We start from the raw sequence: 18,982 nt of genomic DNA, 5'->3' as shown, positions 1-18,982 counted from the left end.
GATTCAATGAAAGAGACTCAATTATTTTTGTATTGCTATTATGTTACACATAACTGACTTATGAATGACCATAAATGGAGACAAACCGTTATACCTGTCACTTCATTGTTGCCTTACTGCTCATTATCTGACCAGAACCCACCAATATAATAGACTAGTACCGGTAGTCATGATTAAATATGTCATTATGCAACTCTTATCAAATGTTTATTGCTCATGTGCAGAAATAATTTATAAAATTACAGCATAGGCACAAAAAACTCATGTGAACCTAACCCTGGCTCACAGTGATTCATTCATAATAATACAATCTTATTTTCATCCTCGGTAAAGGACATGTGCAACGAACGTACCATTTCAGGCTACATTATACTATTGCTCCAATCTACTAAAATCCACACAGAATATGCAATCTCATGCTTCAAATACACATTTCCAGTGTTCATGTAAACCCATTTCCTATGTACCGTACAGTGTTTGGCAGTTAAATTAGATAAGCCTCAATAAATAAAAGTCACATACTGTAGAACTCCTAAAAACTTCACTTTTGTGTTTCACTCATGTCAGCTGAGTGCGGTACAATAAATGATTTGTGATGTTTAAAAAAAAAGGTTCAAACTTGTATTAACTCATTTAGGCCTGAGCAAAGATTTTGAGTTAAAAAACGTTTGCTCTGAAAGAATATATATTCAAACCTTTGCGACACATTTTCATGATTTTTCAAAAATAGCAAACCTACAAGCTCGTAGGGCGCCACTCGGTGGCGCGCTATGACCTTGTAGATCTGCTATTTTTCAATAGCTAAACTATAACGATGTTTAAAACACCAAAAGGGGTTCCTTCCCAGAATGGGTTAAAAATAAATTGTATTCATTTAGTAATGGTAAATAATATAACACTTGGATGTAAAAACTAAAGTAAAGCTGTATAATATAATACGAAAGAAAGTCAGTTTTCAACATTTCCTATAAATAAAACTGCTACCTGTCTTAAAAGGGTAATGCCACTAATTTTCAACATGTTACTACGTCATTAATATACCTTAGAGTTGTTGTGGAAATCATTAAAAAAAAACTCCCCATTTTAAAAATCAGTAAAATCAGTAACATCATGAACTTAAATTCAGTAGATCACTATGCGAGTAAGGTCTAATTTATACTTTGTCTAGGTCTAATATACTACAGTATGACTGTCACCAACTGAAGCTGTAATATTTTCTTAAGAGTGCTGCAGGCAGTACAAATGTATAAATTCCGCTTTAACCATTTCTTAAACCCTATATACTTTGTTGACCATTGTGTTGTAGAAACGCTATTTTCTGCAGATGTTCCCAGCAGAATAGAGACGCCATTATAGGGTTGAAGTGGTCAGATTGAGATGACCTTGCGTCTCTGGGTGACCCAGAGTATAGTGGCGACCAGGACCGTCGACGCTCCCAGAGGTCCAAACACCTGGAGGATTGGGAACTGCCCCTGTTAAACAAAAACGGAAGTATTTGAGGTAAAGATAACCGATTATTGGTGTAGGACCACTTGCAGACATGCCTGTAGAACGGGGGGGAGACTGACCTCTCGAAGACACTTGTATCCGCGGTGTTTGCCGTCGCATTTGCACTCTGAGAAGCCGGGGCCGTAAGGAGCACAGAGAGAGTTCTCTGGACATACTACAGCTGGGAATCAGAACGAAGACTTTATTGCCGTGACATGTAAACATGTTAGGAATTTGGTTTGGTGGGACAGCAGAGTGCAGTTACAACAACATTAGGACAAGAGAGTGCAAAGAATAGTGAATAAAATATAGTGCAGAGAGTTCAAGTGATCTGTTCAGAGCACAAGTCAGCCACAAGATAGCCGTGGGGAAAAAGCTGTTCGAATGTCGGGCCTTCGTAGTCTTTAGGGACCGCAACCTCCTGCATTTGTTCTTATGCTTAATGTGGGAGTGATTGGTCCGCGGACCGCGGCATTGATACACTGGCTAACGGGTGGATCCTGCAGCATGCGAGGACTTACCTAGCTGTCCAGCTCGGTTGCACAAGTTCACAGGGTCACGACAAAGAAGATTTCCCTCCTCGACCTCCACCTTTTCCCAAGATGCATTGCCTCCGGGACAAGCTTGGTCTGAAGGCAAAATCCTTCAGGTAAAAATAAACAAGACAAAACAAAAAAGATTTCCATTGGTGAAGAATCAAGGTCAAATGATGAGAACCAAGTATTGTTTCGGCTAGAGGACATGTAGCCACATAATACTTATACATACAGTAGATACATATAACATGATACTTACAAATCTTTTAAATAAAAAAATCCTTGAAACACCTTGTCACTGAGGTTAGCAATGGGGTTGTGTGAGAGGTCACTGTAAGGAAAAGTGAACAAAATATAACTACTGTACATTTGCCATACATTTTATAGGCTAGTATCCAAAAAGGTAAAATAATAACATACATACATAATGACAGCGGTAGAGGCCTCTCGGAGATCGCTCACATTACTTAAAGAGCAGTTGGACAGATCCAACCTGAACAAGGACGAGAAGGAACTGTTATTATGAACTTTTAACGAATAATAGCAAAGATATAACAGGTAAGTACCGTACCGCCCATCAGTGGTTCCCAAACTTTTTCATGTCAAGGACCCCCAAATTGACACAAATTATCCCCTTGGTGTGGACCCCCCATTTGACCCCCCCCATGAGAGAATATTTGTACAGCTCTAGCAGTGATTCTTCTCAACCCGTTTAATTTCAAGGACCCCCAGTTAAGTTTGAAATTAGTCTACGCCGGACCCCCATTTAATGGCATCTCTACCTCTGGGACGGGACCCCCAATTTATATTGTAAAGTCAATGTTAATTTAACTCAGAGTGTACAAATGGAACCAAATGGACCCGTTGGGGTGCATTATTTGGTTCCATTCATACACTCAGAGCTACTACAGGCCCACAAGGGCATTTGGTTCCAAACTATCATTTAGTTGGGGACCCCCTGGAACTCCCTCAAGGACCCCTGGGGGTCCCCAGACCCCACTGTATCAGTACTAGTAGATACAATCCTCAGCTAATAAATGTCAATTTGGGGGTTCTCCTTATAGTCCTTGGCATGTAAAATTTTGGGAACCACTGACCGTACTAATAAAGACAAATGCATTATTATTAATTGTTTAGAGTAGACTCATGTGTAGACTGAGGGAATCAAAGAATGTATTCATTATGGCCTTAACAGGGATCACACAGAGTGATACAGTCTTTTCCTCATGTTTCTGGAAACACTGCAGGCTATGTTTATATGTTTTTAATTGACAAGGACTGCCTGGAGTGAAAATAGCCTTATACATATTATAGGCTATCTCTGTGTTGTTGTTTTGTATTTACTGTCATGTTTTCCCCTGTTGTTTGTATATGGACCCATTGTGTCTGAAATAAAGTTTTCAATCAATGAAACGCCCGGCCTACCCGATGACATATCCCTCCGTGTTGTTGTCGGTTCGCAGACAGCAGCGGCCGGCCATGAGACCTGCAGACGAGGCGCAGAACTGTCCCACCGGCGCCGAGGCGTTCAGGGCGCTGCCGCTGCACAACTTACATACCTATGAATGATAATGAATTGAACATGGTGGACCCTCTTGTAAAACAAGTGTAGCGCTTTATTGGGTCGTCCACTCACAAGTTAACAGTTTTTCTTTATTGAGTTGTGCTTGAAATGTACTGTAATTCTGCAAACTGTAACAACAACATTCTGCTTCAACAAAACACGCTATAATTGTAGGCTACTGTACTGTACAGTCATTAACACTTTACAAAAACAAAAACAATACTTATTATTATTATAAGCTGCTTAATACATTAATGCTCTTACCTGCAGCTCTGCCAACTGGCAACTCGTGTATAAGCAAGAAATAATGATTAATATTATAATCGCAGATGATTTCCGCTGGAAGACTCCAACTCTCATTTTCGTCGACTGTAGTCATATGACCATGATGGGAGGTAGCCTGGTGCTTCAGGTCATGTGACGAGAAGGACCACTTTACAGCCTTCCGCATTTAAATTTACATTAGCTTACACTTCGTCAGTAAAAAATAAAATAAAACAAATAAACGAGGAATTCAACTTGTTTCACACTAAACCTTAAAATGTAGGCCTTTATTATTTATTCTCTAATAGAGATGAGATGACATGAATAAAGCTCCGCAGCCGGAGCCTTCATGCCATCATATTGCGTTACATTTTGCGCATACATACGTTACATACATCCAGTCGTAATTGTCATTAATTAAACTAACAAGTCAAGATATATCCATCCAATGTGATTTGCAACATCACTTGAATACATTAAACATTGTTCTTGTCGATTTTCTAAATCTTATATATAATAAAATAAAGGAATATTAAAGTTAATGTTTACTAACTTTAATAGGTAAAATCATGATTTTTGATTAACTACCATATATGTGGTCATGATCCGAGCACACGTTTTGTGTTTCACTGCTTGCTTGGGTAGCCTTGGTTAATAAGCAAGTTATGGAATTATGATCATTATAGACGTGTTTACCGTATACTGACTTTTTGATCTAAAATAAAATAAATGTTGACTGCTGCGCTTTCTCTGACACTGTGACTGGGCGAAACCATTAAACAAGTGGACGTTATAGCGGGGGGGGATTACGACTCGCCACACAGGATTCAATGGAACACAAATGCAATGCAAGAAGGAATATTTTAGTTAGCCGTTATCTTAGGTGGAGCTCGCCATAATATAGTTTAAACAAAAACGTGTGAAGAAAATAGGCTGTTGATAAAATTGTGAAAAGTACTAAACCCCCCTCGGATAAACACAACGGTTTGATCCCACCCAGGGATTGTTGCAATGCTTCTCCTCTGTGGGGCAGACAGTTACTTACATATTGAATACATTATTGCTTGGCTGCAGCCCAACCTTGCGTCGGTTACTTAAAATATTACATTCTCTGTTTGTTGTTGCTGTTGTTCTACTATAGCCATATGCATTCGATTAAGAAGGAGAAGGAGAAGTTCGAGAGGAGACAACACAACAAGAAGGAATAGAAGCGCATACATATAAACCCACCCCACGTTGGATTGTTTGTGTGACACTAGTACATTTGGGGGATTGTTTTAGCATCGGCTCGCTGCCTGCCCCGGACGGTACGCTACGGTGCGTGCGACGCGACGCGACGCGGGGGTTTTGCACAAACAAAAAACTGCACCTTTTCTCATCCAGAAAGAAAGTTCGTTCCCTGATCTGACCGAGCCGCGGCGGGTGTGAACGACGGAATGAACTAACGGCATGTTGCGTCGAAGAAGGAGGATTCGCCTAGCGTAAATGTCTGTCCTCCTATCCTATGTCAATAATTATTCTTCTTAATAGCCCCGAATCATTTCACACTGCTATAGTGGGACGGGAATAAATCAATTTAGCATCAGCATTATGAAGGCAAGAATTACTTAACATTTGCAACATGGCTGCTATACGGACGCGGTAGTGAGAAAAGTTTAGCACTGACTGACGTGGGGGGGAAAAAAAAGTTTGATAGGAATGTTACTTGGTATATGAGACACTTTTTGGGTATTTTTTTTAAATAGAAGTCGCCGTTTGTTCTGCGAGTCGAACCTGGTTCCTGATTGGACTTAAAATCAGCACATTGTGGATATATATACAGTGGTGGGACTGTACTATAGTCACCACTGACACTGCAGCGAAACTTTTGTGAGAATCAAAGCTAAAAAAATATTGACAAAAAGGGACTTGCCTTCCAAACAAGTCTGACCTACAATGCATTTTTCCATACCTGAAACGGAGGTTCGTTCGGGGGAAAATGGATCAACATATGTGGTGAGTGAGTGACACAACACAAACATGTTATCTTTGACAACACACTACTACACAGCTGTGTTAATCTAATATCTAAACTCAAACTAACGTGTCAAAGAAAGATAATATTCGAAGTTTGTTGCTTAAAGTTGTATTTATATAGAAAATATAGCCATGGCTTTTAGGAACAAATGCAAACATTGGCTTATATATAGAGTAAGAAAGGACAGCCTACCACCGTGTACTGTACATTTGAAATTGAGTAAGAGCAATGCACGTGTTTGCAATTTCATAAGGCAATTTTAAATGTATGTCTTGCAATAATTATGCAATTTTACTACACTGCGTAACTGTTTCTTGTTGCCACACAACTACAGGAAATTATTTTTCTATTTGTTTTTATTTTTTAAATGCAGGACATTATCTTTCGACAGTCGGTCTACCTATTTTTTGGCTTGAACTCTGGGTACAACAATGTCCCTTTTGTTATTGAGATTGAGTCAGCATCCCTGTGCAGGTCGGAGGTTTTGCCACCATGATATATTCCAAATGCTGATCCCCTTAAAAGGATAAGAACTATCCCACTGGAAACTGTGTTTGTCTTTCCAACTACCTGTTACTAACTGTTATGGTGCACTGCAACGTCTGGTGACTCTGGGTCACTCTGGTGCCATCAATGTTACTGCCTGCCTGCGTCTCTTTTGGTTTTGAAATGCCTGGGTTACCCCATGCAAGGTTTGTAAACAAGAACAAGCTCTGTCTGTTGGCAGTGGCACATTGGTAGAGTTTCAGTGACTACTAGTATAGAAAGAAAGGATGATTCATATTATAATGAAGCATGACATTATTAAAGACATTTCTCTTGAGTTATTATGGACACAAGTGTGAGCACACAACCACCATACATACTGGCAGAGACTTGTTTTTTTTTTTAGAAAGAAGTAGCCAGCGAACATGTAAAACGAAAGAATGCTGCTTTAGTGCTTTTTTTAATACGTGCAAGACTGTGCAAGACACTGTGCACATGAGAACAGTGTTTGTGCCTTTTGTGGTCACTGCAGGATGCCTGAAGTGAAATGATGAGACACTTAAATCCATGAGTACCTCAGGTGTATTGGCCCTTTACACCACAGGGAAGTGTGAAATCACGTTTTCCGGAAATTAATTTCTGTATTCCTGTGACAAAATGACCCTCTCCTGTGTGAAGTATATGGTGCACTGGGGACGTGTGGTGGGTGTGTCAGTCTGAAAGACTGTTTCAAGTCAAATAAAGAAATGAGTAATCCTTTAGTAAAGGGAATTGGCGAGATTCAAGAATAAAACTCAATTACATTTGGGCAAAAAAACCTATGGACACTCACGCTACACAGTTCTGTTTCCAATGAAGGGATTTAATTTAGCTGTGATACAGAAGTGATGTCAGTCGGGTAGAATTCCAATATGCTTTTGTGATCATTCTCTAAGAAATGTACTAGTGCTCCTTTTTCAGTTTGTGCCGCCACACTACACAGATGTGCAGAGGAGCGCCATAGTTTGGGCTGTTTATTAATCACTTCCTCCTTGCATGAGCGAAGCTGAACACTCATTGAAAATAGCAGATATGAAATAATTTCACACTGAGGAGGCACAGACTCTCTTTGTAGCTCGCTTCACAGTCACACAGCAAGACTATCTATCCAATATTTTAGATTGAAAACTTTATTTCAGACGCAATGGGTCCATATACAAACAACAGGGAAAAACATGACAGTAAATGCAAAACAACAACACAGAGATAGCCTATACTGTATCAGGCTATTTTCACTCCAGGCAGTCCTTGTCAATTCAAAACATATAAACATTGCCTCCAGTGTTTCCAGAAACATGAGGAAAAGAAAGTATCACTCATATTGATAATGCATTAAAAAAAATGCCCAATACGGTATTGATTGAATACTTTATTAGTCAGAAATGTAAACGTTACTATGAACTAGAAAGTACAGCAAAGGCTATAAGGATATCACGAAAATAGTATGATGATTGATGTGTTTTGAATGCCTAATCAAAACATTGTGAATGTTGTCGTGTACGACTTGGCAAAGAAATGTGCAGGAAGCTGTTTATTTGAAATTCCCAAAAAACCTTTACTCTCGCTGTTGAAATCATAGTTATTTGAAATTCATTATTATTAAGAAACTTCCTTATCAGAGAGAGAGAGAGAGCCTTTCTGTTTGCTGTACAGTGAGTGTCATTATGACCTGTCTGTAACCAACCACCACACAGCAGGAAGGGACTTGGCTCAATGTGTACCTTGGCACCCAGAGTCAAGACACCACACAATTTGCAGAGTTTGCAAAAGGGCTTTTTTAGAATAACAATGCTTGCAGTTTTTTAATACGTCAGCGTCCCTAAGTAAGCGCAATGTTTGTTTATTATGTCGCGTCACCCTTCTAATGGCCTGGTCTTCATTATATCCTATGTTGTTGATAATATGGCTTTTACAGTAGCCTGTGCGTTACTACTACTGTATGTGAGTGAAGGTGGATAGATGGGAGCAGGTTGGGACCTGTTAAGACAGCTTGAGGGCTCATCAAATTATAATTCTTATTTGTTTTTTAGACTAATGATAATTATGCCCCACTGCATATAATTATAGTTAGACAGACAGCTGCCATTTTGCTAAGAATTTGTGACTGATGGGCTTCTTCTCAAGGTGTGCACAAGGGGTCCTTTTGTTTGCTCTTGAATTATCCTAATGAGCTATCCTCGGTTGAACTCCAATTCAAATTTATGTCGTTTTAAAAATGATGAGGGTGATAAAGTAAGACACAAATCACGGCAGTTATCTTGGCAATCATGATCTCCTTAACTTCAGCTGCTGAAATTATTCACGATACATTTTTGGCACCGTTATTTTCTAGTTCCTACATATTTTTTCCATCCGGCCTGCATGTAGATCTTCTGCTCTTTAAGCCTCTTCAGTTTGTATCTACTTATTTACCAATGACTGCCTGTGTCTGTGCCTCTTTAGTCTTTATGTACAGTACAAACCTCAACAACGGACAGTTGTTTTGACGGATGACATGGCAATTGACTGCTAATATTCATAGGGATTGAATTACAGACAGGAAAGAAGATTAACATGCTGACAGAGCTTCTGCCTTTTGACATTCAAACAGGAAGCAAACTTCCCGTCATCTCATGCCAAACGTTCTGCTGTACAGACTACGAGAGCTTTGTGGAGGCATTTTTGTTTTTGCTAAAACTACAATTGAATGATGATGATCTGATATCTCATGTCCCAAATGTTTACGTCTGTCACAAAAGATGGAAAAATTATGATATCATATACTATATATCTGATTGACATTTATACCACTTAAATGTTGTTAAAGATCGTTTTCTCCAGATTGGGTAAATTGCCGATCACAGATAGGGTAAGTGGCCGATTATCGGAGCATCTCTACTCTCTAGTTGTCCATCCATCCATCTTCAACCGCTTATCCGTTGTCGGGTCGCGGGGGCAACGGCTCCACCAGAGTGCTCCAGACTTCCCTCTCGAGTCGAGAGCAACATTAGTGACTTCCTCCTGGGGGATTCTACTCCGAGTCTCTCTTGTGTGACTGAACTTCTCACCCTATCTCTAAGGGAGATGCCAGCCATGCTTGTATCCGCGACCTTATTCTTTCCTTATTCTCTCTCTAGTTGTGTCCAACCTGAACACGGGATCTACAGTAAATGTCTCGATAGAAGTCAGGAGCAGGGAGACCAAATACAACCACCCCAATTGTTGTATTGTATAAGCCATTTAAGACCTGAGGCCCATTCTACAAATGCCTTCTAAATGAGCAGTTCTCAAACATTTTTGTTATTCAACATTTTTCCAAACACTTTCAAGATCTTTCAAAAAGGTTCAAAAATAGCAGCACAAAGCGACGCGCTATGGGCATGTACAACTTCTGCATTGTATGAACATAATATGCTTTTTTAATGCTACAATCTGGGACTTATTTTAATGAATATACCTCCCCCCTTCCAATGTATGGAACAGTATGTTACAATATATTAAACTAGAACATCTTCAGTGTTCGGCCTCCCTACTCTTCCATGAGAAGACCCTGGAGTGTCGTGTACAGTAGGTACAGTAGGAGGACACACGCTGTGTCATGAATGGCCATAACTATATCTGAAGCAGACGTTTTGCACACTAGAAGCAGTGCTGCTTTCATTGCTTTGTGGAGCGTTTCACAGGTCAGGAAACGGGAGAGTTCAGTCAGTGGTTTAGTGTCATACTTAGCAGTTGAACAATTCCACTGAGGCCGATTTTTATTTATTTAAATGCCGTCTAAATCCTGAGCTAAGTTTTTCTGAAAAACGTAGCACATATTTATGTTGCAGGCAGCAGCATCACGTCTTTTTTTGTTTTTGAGACATGGGGAAAAGCATTTCCGGGGGTCTCCATTGAGAACCCCTGCTGTACAGAACAGAACCCCAAGAGGGGTTCCCGTCCAGAAGGGTTAGAGCCGATTCATACTCCTATTTTAGAGCCGAATAAAAGTCGGTTCGGCGCTGTAGAGTCTACAATGTGTAAGTAGTATGTAAGTAAATGTTATATATAAAGCACCTTTCTTAACAATGTTACAAAGTGCTGTACAATGAACACACTAAAATTAAAACAGGGCAGTATACAACAAGCAAATAAGAACAACACAATCAAGTAACATCAGGAAAATGTTTCCGAAATAAAAACGTTTTCGACAAACTCTTAAAAATATTGACAGACTCAGCGTTGTGTGACGTCATTTGAGGTTGGGGGGGGTGGGGGGGGGGGGGGTACAGTCCTAATGTCGGCTCTTCGGTGCTACTGAAAATTTCTGACGAGCCGAAATCATTTCGGCACTACAGCGCCGAAACAGCGGTAAAATAGGAGTATGAATCGGCCCTTAGTTAGAAGACCACTTCCCGCCCAGAATGGGTTAAAAAAAAAAGAACCCATTGTTGTCTCAGAAAAACAAACCCTTTTCTTTCAGCTTTACTTTCTGTGACTGACCGACTGGTCTCCAAATGCAAACTGCAGTTGCGTATAGACCGTTTATTTATTCCAAACACTAGTGTGGAGGAGAAAGTAGTAAACCAATGATAGCTCTTGTGAAAATAAACAAGGGGGGAGTCCAGGAGAAGAATACGACATTCCCTCTGAGATCCTCACTCTCTCTCTCTCTCTAGTCTATTCATTAGCTGGGATTTTCCAAGGGTTTGTTTCCCTTTTTTAGAGGCTAATGCCTCTAAAAGTAAGTCAATACGTGGCTTCTTTGGTTCCTCTAATGTTTAATTTATGCTCCATTGGTACCAGATCTACTTTCTCACAACGTGTCCCGTTGTGGGTGGCGCCTTGTTGTGAGCGTGACAGATCTGCTACTGTATTCTCAGTGTGGCGCCATTGTGCAACAAAGTACCAGTAAGACGCGCAAACGCGGGAAGCGAACGCAGCTGAGACCCTGCAGATCATGTCTGTCTGTCTGTCTGTCTGTCTGTCTGTGTGTCTGTCCCGCTGTTACTATGTGGACCTGGCCCCTTTTGTGCCCATATATGGAGCTGAGTGATTGCTGATGCAACACACTCCATATTTGGATAGCGGGACAGACACACAGACAGACAGACAGACACACAGACAGACAGACAGACATGATCTGCTAGGTCTCATAGTAAGTGCTCACTGAATTCGCAATCACTGCGTTCGCAATAATTCAGGGCCTAAATGATAATGAAGATGCAGTGAATAATCAGTCCTGCAGTGAGTGAGACTTGTTGGGTGGAACTTTAGCAGATTGATTTTCTTCAACGGTGCACCGACCTGGCGTGCTCTGGGAAATTAGAACTGATCTGGTCTTTAATTTGATTCTGAGTTTTCTCTTTCTCAATTCAATATCTCCTCCACTTTTGCTAGTAAATGAAAGCCGAAATGTGTCGTTAGTACTCTGGAGAATGCTTTCAGAAGACGCTGGAGAATGTGTTCAAAGGCAGACGTCTTTTTTTTTTGCTTGAGGGACATTAAGCACAGTAGTCTTTTTCAAAGACATTTGACATTTCTGTTTTGGTCCTGTTACAACTGTGAGCTTTCCAAAAATCGATCTATGCTTTTGATGTCTAGTCTAGGCTTTTCACATGGTCTCCTGGCACAGCCAGAGAAGCTGTATTTCTCGTCACTTTTTAATGAGCTTCTCGCCTTCCTTCCAGGCCTACAACATCCACGTCAACGGTGTCCTTCACTGCCGGGTGCGCTACAGTCAGCTCCTCGGTCTCCACGAACAGGTACGCCAAACTGTTGCCTCTCTCACGATGTTCAAACGCTTCCGTCATTCAGTCCGTCTGGAGCACGGAAGTGATAAAGCTAATGTGACGTCCCCCTTTACCTCCTCTGTTTCCTCTTTAAACCAAACCCATTTAGGGTCGAAATTAAAAAACAGTATTCTGAAAAACCCATGTTTCTAAATCAGTCATTCTCAAACATTTTCATGTCAAGGACGGTCGGACCCCCAAAAATATATGAAATTGGCCACCGACCCCCCCATCTGAAAATATGTTGTTCCAGGGAACCCCCTAGAAGCAAAGAATTTAGTTAAAAACATTGGCTCTGAAAGATTATTGAATGATTTTGCACTACATTTTCATTATTTTTCAAAAATAACAGACCTACAAGCTTGTAGATCTGCTATTTTTCAATAGCTAAAGCATAACATAATGCTTTAAAAACCACCAAAAGGGTTCCCCGGCCCCAAATTGGGTTAACCCTCCTTAACCCTAAGCATGTATTGATTGTTGCTTAGCGGAAATATAAAGTAAAACATTTAATGTAAAGGTGTTATACTTAGGACTGACAGACGGATGACTGCTTCCTGTCTCGGTGTAGTTCCAGACTCGATAGAGACTCTAGCCCATTTTGAGCATCATGTTGTGCTTTAGCTATTGAAAAATAGCAGATCTACAAGCTCATAGCGCGCCACCGAGTGGCGCGCTACGAGCTTGTAGGTCTGCTATTTTTTTTAAATCGAAGAACGACTGACATAGAAACATAGCTTTTTCAGAAAACTCTCAGGATGTAGAAGACACTTTTAGAATCTGATCTCAGGTCAGAATGGAGGAATGGGCTAGACTCCTGTTCTTCTCCCGAGGTCAGCCTGGTGCACGTATTATTTCAGAGCAGATTGGAGGAGTCTGACATGGAAGGAATGTTCTTGGCCTTTTTCTGTTTTTCCTCAACTAGTGCACACAACAAAACCCTCCGTGTTAATTTGACTCCTTGGAGTGTACAAATTGATCCCCAAATGATTCCATTTGGGTTCATTTGATACACTCTCTCGGAGTTAAATGAACACTGAGGATTTTATTGTGCACCTGTGCTGAGCGAAAGGGACTGTTGGCTGACGAGGTGGTGTGTTGGGGAGGAGTGTTTTTTTTTGCGGCTGGTATTTCTCATTCCCTGTCCTGGTGCCACCACGTAGTAGAATGTGCAACAAAGCATTTAACCCATTCTGACCTGAGATCGGATTCATACGAGGTTTCCACTGGACACACACTGGTCTGATTAACCCATTCTGACCTGAGATCAGATTCTAAAAATGTCAGTCGTTCTTCGATTTTTCAAAAATAGCAGACCTACAAGCTCGTAGCGCGCCACTCGGTGGCGCGCTATGAGCTTGTAGATCTGCTATTTTTCAATAGCTAAAGCATAACATGATGCTAATACCAAAATGGGTTCCCGTTCAGAATGGGTTAAACACGCAATTCTTAATTCTCAGGGAGGTTTCTTGGTGTTAAGAGAGGTCACTTTCTTTTGACTAAAATACCTCGGACATGATATTGTAATGATACAATATTGTACTGTGATCTGTGACGCTATCCTTTTTGTCGGGAAACCTTTTTGTTTTAATTCGTGAAAATAGCCGATCTACGCACACTGAAATATGACTCGAGTGATTACAACCTGGAGAAGACGACTCTTATGCCGTATCATGCACACATTATGACCACAATCCCAGACACGCTACTCTAGTCTCATATCACAATATCAATATAATATCGATTTATTTCCCCAGCCATGAGTAAACGCTGCACACTCGGGGGAATTATGACAGTGGTGTGGTCAAATGGATCGTCGTCTGACAGATCCTGGATCAGCGTCTGTCTGACAGACCCCTGGGGGGGTCCCCTGATATTTAAAACGCCAGTGGCGGTTTGATGGACGAGCATGTTTTTGTGGGAAATGCACAATCATCACCTGCAGTGATTATTTATTATTCATAAATAATCGAGGGAAAAAAGGGCAAACTTTGATTAATTGCCTTCAAGGCCGGACCATCCTGTCAGACACAAGCTGCCGTTGCTTGGCAACAAGGCGTTGGGGAAGAGACAGCCGGATTAGAACACCAACTCCCATAGGGTGGGGGGGGGGGGGGGGGGTTTGTGTCATGGCATGGATATGCAATCTAATGGCATATAATGTGGCAGCCTGCCCAAGCACGTCCGCTGATTGCTCTATGTTGGTTTTCAGACGTCACTGTTGCGCCTCCTTCGCTGTTGCTCATAGTCAATAGTCATGAATGCAGAAAAAGCTATGTTTCTATGTATGTCAGTCGTTGTCTTTGATTTTTCAAAAATAGCAGACCTACAAGCTCGTAGCGCGCCACTCGGTGGCGCGCTATGAGCTTGTAGATCTGCTATTTTTCAATAGCTAAAGCATAACATAATGCTAACACCAAAAGGGGTTCCTGCCCCAGAATGGGTTAAAAAGACCCACTCTGGGTACTGGTCTGGAATGTCCCTTATTATGATTGTTAGAATTAGTTTTCAGGCATTTGAAAACACGTTGAAATTAACTAGAAATGAGCATGTAATGAAATTATCTTTCAGAAATGTTCTCCCTGGGAAACATGCTTTAATACAAACCCCCACAGTTTTGGCATGTATTTTTTTCTTCTTTTCTTTTGTGTACCTACATACCTGTTTTTGCATCCATGGTTCAGCAAAAGTGATGCAAAAAACAAGGACAAAGAAAATTACTTTTATAAATTACCTTTTATATTCTTGTTAAAAGCCAAAGAAGAAAGTAAAGTGCTGTGGCTGAGAGGAGCACTCTAGGGCAACGTGAGATTGCTGCCCTTTCTGGTGGCAGCGGTGGCCGAACGGTTTGCGGAGCGGTCTTGATATCGGAAGGTCGCTATAGTTCGTATCCACCGCTGAAGTGCCCTTTATGGACAAGGCATTGAACCTTATAGTATATATGAATAGAGAAGACACCCGAGTTCTCCTTCCATCCACTTGCATTAAGTTGCTCAAAAGTGCATGAGGCGATTTCACTATCATTGTGCCGTTTGTGCGCGTTCACGTATGAAACCTTCGTTCACGTGTCATGGCCTCAAACACATGAACGTGTGCAATGATAGTCAACGGACCAGCGCTGGCTCGAGCTGCAATGACAAATTCGGCCACTATGTCCATTTCGCCTCAGGGTTTCCTCCGGGTGCCTTCTCTATTCATATATACTCTAAGCATTGAACCACTACCATGAAATATTCTATGAGCAGGGCCTGGCTGTAAACAAGTTCTTGAGCTTAGTCCAGACAGTTACCCTGGGTAAACAATAAACATAGTACCTTTCCTTTCCTTAGTCCAGTTACCCTGCAGGGTAAACAATAAACATAGTACCTTTCCTTTCCTTTTTGCCTGGACTCTATACTGTGATGATGCATCTTTAACACACACAAGTGGCTGCGGCTACCACCAGGCTGATCAGTATGCGCGCCTGATGCTGCCTTCCAGGCAGCGCGTTGGAAATAGCAAAGGGCAGTATGTGTATGTGGAGGTGAAGGATATTCTCCCTGCAGGGCAGTATGTGTATGTGGAGGTGAAGGATATTCTCCCTGTCGCCTCAACGTATGCACTGCAGTCCATCTTTTTACAGATGTGTCGAGAGAGCCCGATATGATATGACACGTAAAAGAGAAATCACACCCATCAGGCAACATGCCTCAAGTTAGCCTGCAGCAGCAATGTTCCGCTGTCTGATTCTTCTAGCTTAGCTTAACTTTAGCTGATCTACAAGCTCTTAGCGCTGCACTCTGTGCCGCTAGCTATGAGCTTGTAGATCTGCTATTTTTTTTTGTTTGTTGAAAAATCTTTAATGTGGAGCAAATCTTTGAATATATATTGTTTCACAGCGAACGTTCTTAACTCAAATATTTGCTTCTGGGGGGGTCCCTGCTGGAACTACATATTTTCAGATGGGGGTCAAATACAGATTGAAAAGGTTGAGCACCACTGTGTCATAGAAACAGGGTTTTCAGAAAACTGTTAGAATCTAGACTGTTCAGTCTTATAATGGCCAAATTATTATTTTCACTGGGGAATTAATGAGTCAAGGTACAGTAGGTCTGGAAGACGGTGAACTCCTGGAATAAGTAGACGCTCATCATTCTAGCCCATTTAGACCTGAGGACGATTCTACCAATGTCTTCTAAATCCTGACAGTATTCAGAAAAACCCTGTGTTTCTGAGGCATGTCGTTCTCAAACATATTCATGTCAAGGACCCACAAACATTAAATGTAATTGGCCTCCACCCTCCCATCTGAAATTACGTTGTTCCAGGGACCACCTCCCTGGAAGCAAAGATTTGAGTTAAAATGTTCCCTCTGTAATAATATATATATTCAAAGATTTGAGGCACATTTTCACGATCTTTCAAAGAATAGCAGACCCTACAAGCTTGTAGATCTGATATTTTTCAATAGCTAAAGTATAACATAATTCTTAAAACACCAAAAGGGGTTCTCGCCCGAAATGGGATAAGTAGACACTCATCATTCTAGATGTGTGTGTGTCTGTGTGTGTGTGTGTGTGTGTGTGTGTGTGTGTGTGTGTGTGTGTGTGTCTGTCTGTCTGTCTGTGTGTGTGTGTGTGTGTGTGTGTGTCTGCGTGCGTGCGTGTGTGTGTGTGTGTGTCTGTGTGTGTGTGTGTGTGTGTGTGTGTGTGTGTGACTGTGTGTGTGTGTGTGTGTGAGTGACTGTGTGTCTGTGTGTGTGTGTGTGTGTGTGACTGTGTGTCTGCGTGTGTGTGTGGGGCATGGAAACTCTTCGCCAGCTATTTGCTGAAATGAGGCTTAAAATAAACCTGTGATTCATCTGAAATGGTATGAATGAACGGGCCTCAAAGACTCTGAATCTGCTGCTGTTGAACTCAGGGAGGTGGACCGTAAATACCGTACGCACAGGTTCCGCTGCTGTTAATGGCATTTTTATCATGTAAATGTTCATGTCGTCGTGTGTTTCTAAAGTTGTTTTTTATTTTTTATTAGTCCTTCTGAGTTCATTGTTAAAAGAACAATGCAGAACTAACGGCTTAACCTATTCTGACCTGAGATCAGATTCTAAAAATGTCTTCTATACATCCTGACAGTTTTCTGAAAAAGCCATGTTTCTATGTCAGTCGTTCTTCGATTTTTCCAAAAACAGCAGACCTACAAGCTCATAGCGCGCCACTCGGTGGCGCGCTATGAGCTTGTAGATCTGCTATTTTTCAATAGCTAAAGCATAACGTAATGCGTAACACCAAAAGGGGTTTCCGACCAAAATGGGTTAATACACCACAAATTCACAGCTTAACTAACCACAGTACAATCCCCCCCCAGTGCTAAACTCTTTGAGTGTTAAGAATGCATGAATGTTTAAACACTTAGGATTGTTTTGCTGTGTTTGCACCAGTTTCACAATTATTCCCATTTCGGTGCCAACAGATAAAAAAGGAGTATGGGAACAACGTGGTGCCGTCTTTCCCCCCCAAGAAGATCTTCACGCTGACGCCGGCGGAGGTGGAACAGAGACGAGAACAGCTGGAGAAATACATGCAGGCTGGTGAGTTCTCCACGTCTAATTACTAGGCATGTAACGATACACTCAATTCATACAACTCACGATACGATTTTTCACGATATGTTCAACACAATTATTTTCCAGACAAAATGACCAAAAAAATATTTTTTCACAATTTTTATTTAACTACATTGCAAACATAATTGCCTTCCTTGATGTATTAATGAGCATCAATAACGACCATCACCTCTGCAGGCCTCTACTACTGAAAGTGACTGCATGGAGTCTCTCATTTCTCTCCAAAAGCATGTGAATATGATGGAATATGATTACAGCTCACATTTCATGTCACACACTAGCCCCCCCAACTAATTCTTTTATCGATTAAAAAAAAAAAAAAATCGATACATATCGTCGGGATATAATATCGAGATATACGATACTAATTACCTTTATTTAACCAGGAAAAACCACATTGAGACTGAAGTCTATTCTACAAGTGTGAACTGGCCAAGACAAGAGGCAAAATAAGTGACACAGACATACAATGCTCATAAATAACAGTACCCAATTCAATTCAATTCAATTCAATTCAAAGGGCTTTATTGGCATGAGAAAACATACGTTTACATTGCCAAAGCAGAAAGAACAATACAACAATACAGCAATACAATCAAAACAAAAATTATGTACATTTGAAGGTCAGAATCTTCAATAGATCAAATTCTATGTACCAAGGTCACTCGATGCAGGTATAGTGCAGGAATACTTTAGGAGGATTTCGAAGATTTATTTTTTAAATTTAGAGGTCAGGCCAAAATGGGTTAATAACTCATTATTATTATTATTTAACTACAAAGAAAAATGTTCTACTAGTCTGCATCTTCACCAGAATTAAAGGTATATACCTTGCTATGCCAGCCATTCCTTGGGTATTTGACTTGGCTCGGTGTGAAGGTTCTGGAAAGCATAAAACGGTCTCTCTCCCCAGAGTCCAGACCACATGAAAGTTCTACACGTCTGACTCAGATCTAAAGCACAAAGCGTACTACTGTAGCATGCTTCTGGGCCAAGACGGGCCTGGGTATAAAGTATGCTGACTCACCTGGAATTACCGAATTTGACAATCTTGCCACTTCAAGTCTTTTCACTCACTTCCTGGTAATGATTATAAAATGTTATGCGTTTGCATTCTCTAAAAATAATTTGGCACTGTCTGCCACCAGTTTCTTTGCCAAATGAAAACTTGAATGTGATTTTTAAAATAAGTCATATTCCTCATTTCATAGTAAACTAATGTTAACTTTTGCC

At 40.9% G+C, this 18,982-nt stretch overlaps 2 protein-coding genes across 2 annotated transcripts in view; one reads left to right on the top strand and one right to left on the bottom strand.

Annotated features, from left to right (window-relative positions):
• Positions 1-411: 411 nt before the first annotated feature.
• On the bottom strand, positions 412-3,953 carry atraid (all-trans retinoic acid-induced differentiation factor). The gene is made up of 7 exons (XM_080791080.1): positions 3,853-3,953; positions 3,450-3,583; positions 2,449-2,517; positions 2,284-2,355; positions 2,010-2,131; positions 1,569-1,669; positions 412-1,472 (listed from the first exon to the last, which is right to left on the bottom strand). Exons 1-7 carry the CDS (start codon positions 3,946-3,948, stop codon positions 1,368-1,370), a joined length of 699 nt encoding a protein of 232 aa, XP_080647206.1. The 5' UTR covers positions 3,949-3,953; the 3' UTR covers positions 412-1,367.
• A 964-nt stretch (positions 3,954-4,917) lies between these two features.
• snx17 (sorting nexin 17) overlaps positions 4,918-18,982 on the top strand; it is a 52,779-nt gene continuing 38,714 nt past the window's right edge. Inside the window, exons 1-3 of the mRNA XM_080790526.1 lie at positions 4,918-5,847; positions 12,043-12,117; positions 17,596-17,713. Of these exons, the coding sequence (XP_080646652.1) occupies positions 5,788-5,847; positions 12,043-12,117; positions 17,596-17,713 (253 nt within the window). The 5' untranslated portion in view covers positions 4,918-5,787. The remainder of the gene's footprint in view (positions 5,848-12,042; positions 12,118-17,595; positions 17,714-18,982) is intronic.

The sequence above is a fragment of the Protomyctophum bolini genome (assembly GCF_963924005.1).
Source record: "Protomyctophum bolini genome assembly, chromosome: 19".
NCBI lineage: Eukaryota > Metazoa > Chordata > Actinopteri > Myctophiformes > Myctophidae > Protomyctophum > Protomyctophum bolini.
The sequence above is the reverse complement of the archived record's forward strand: the minus strand, read 5'-3'. Positions and strand labels throughout refer to the sequence as shown.

Bases quoted from the DNA above. Each gene is read 5' to 3' on its own strand.
- atraid (XM_080791080.1), bottom strand. From the start codon at position 3,948: ATGAGAGTTGGAGTCTTCCAGCGGAAATCATCTGCGATTATAATATTA. The intron at 2,518-3,449 runs GTAGGCCGGGCG...GTCCTTGTTCAG, and splicing joins ACGGAGGGATATGTCATCGG to GTTGGATCTGTCCAACTGCT. The intron at 2,356-2,448 runs GTATGTATGTTA...TTTTCCTTACAG, and splicing joins GCCTCTACCGCTGTCATTAT to TGACCTCTCACACAACCCCA.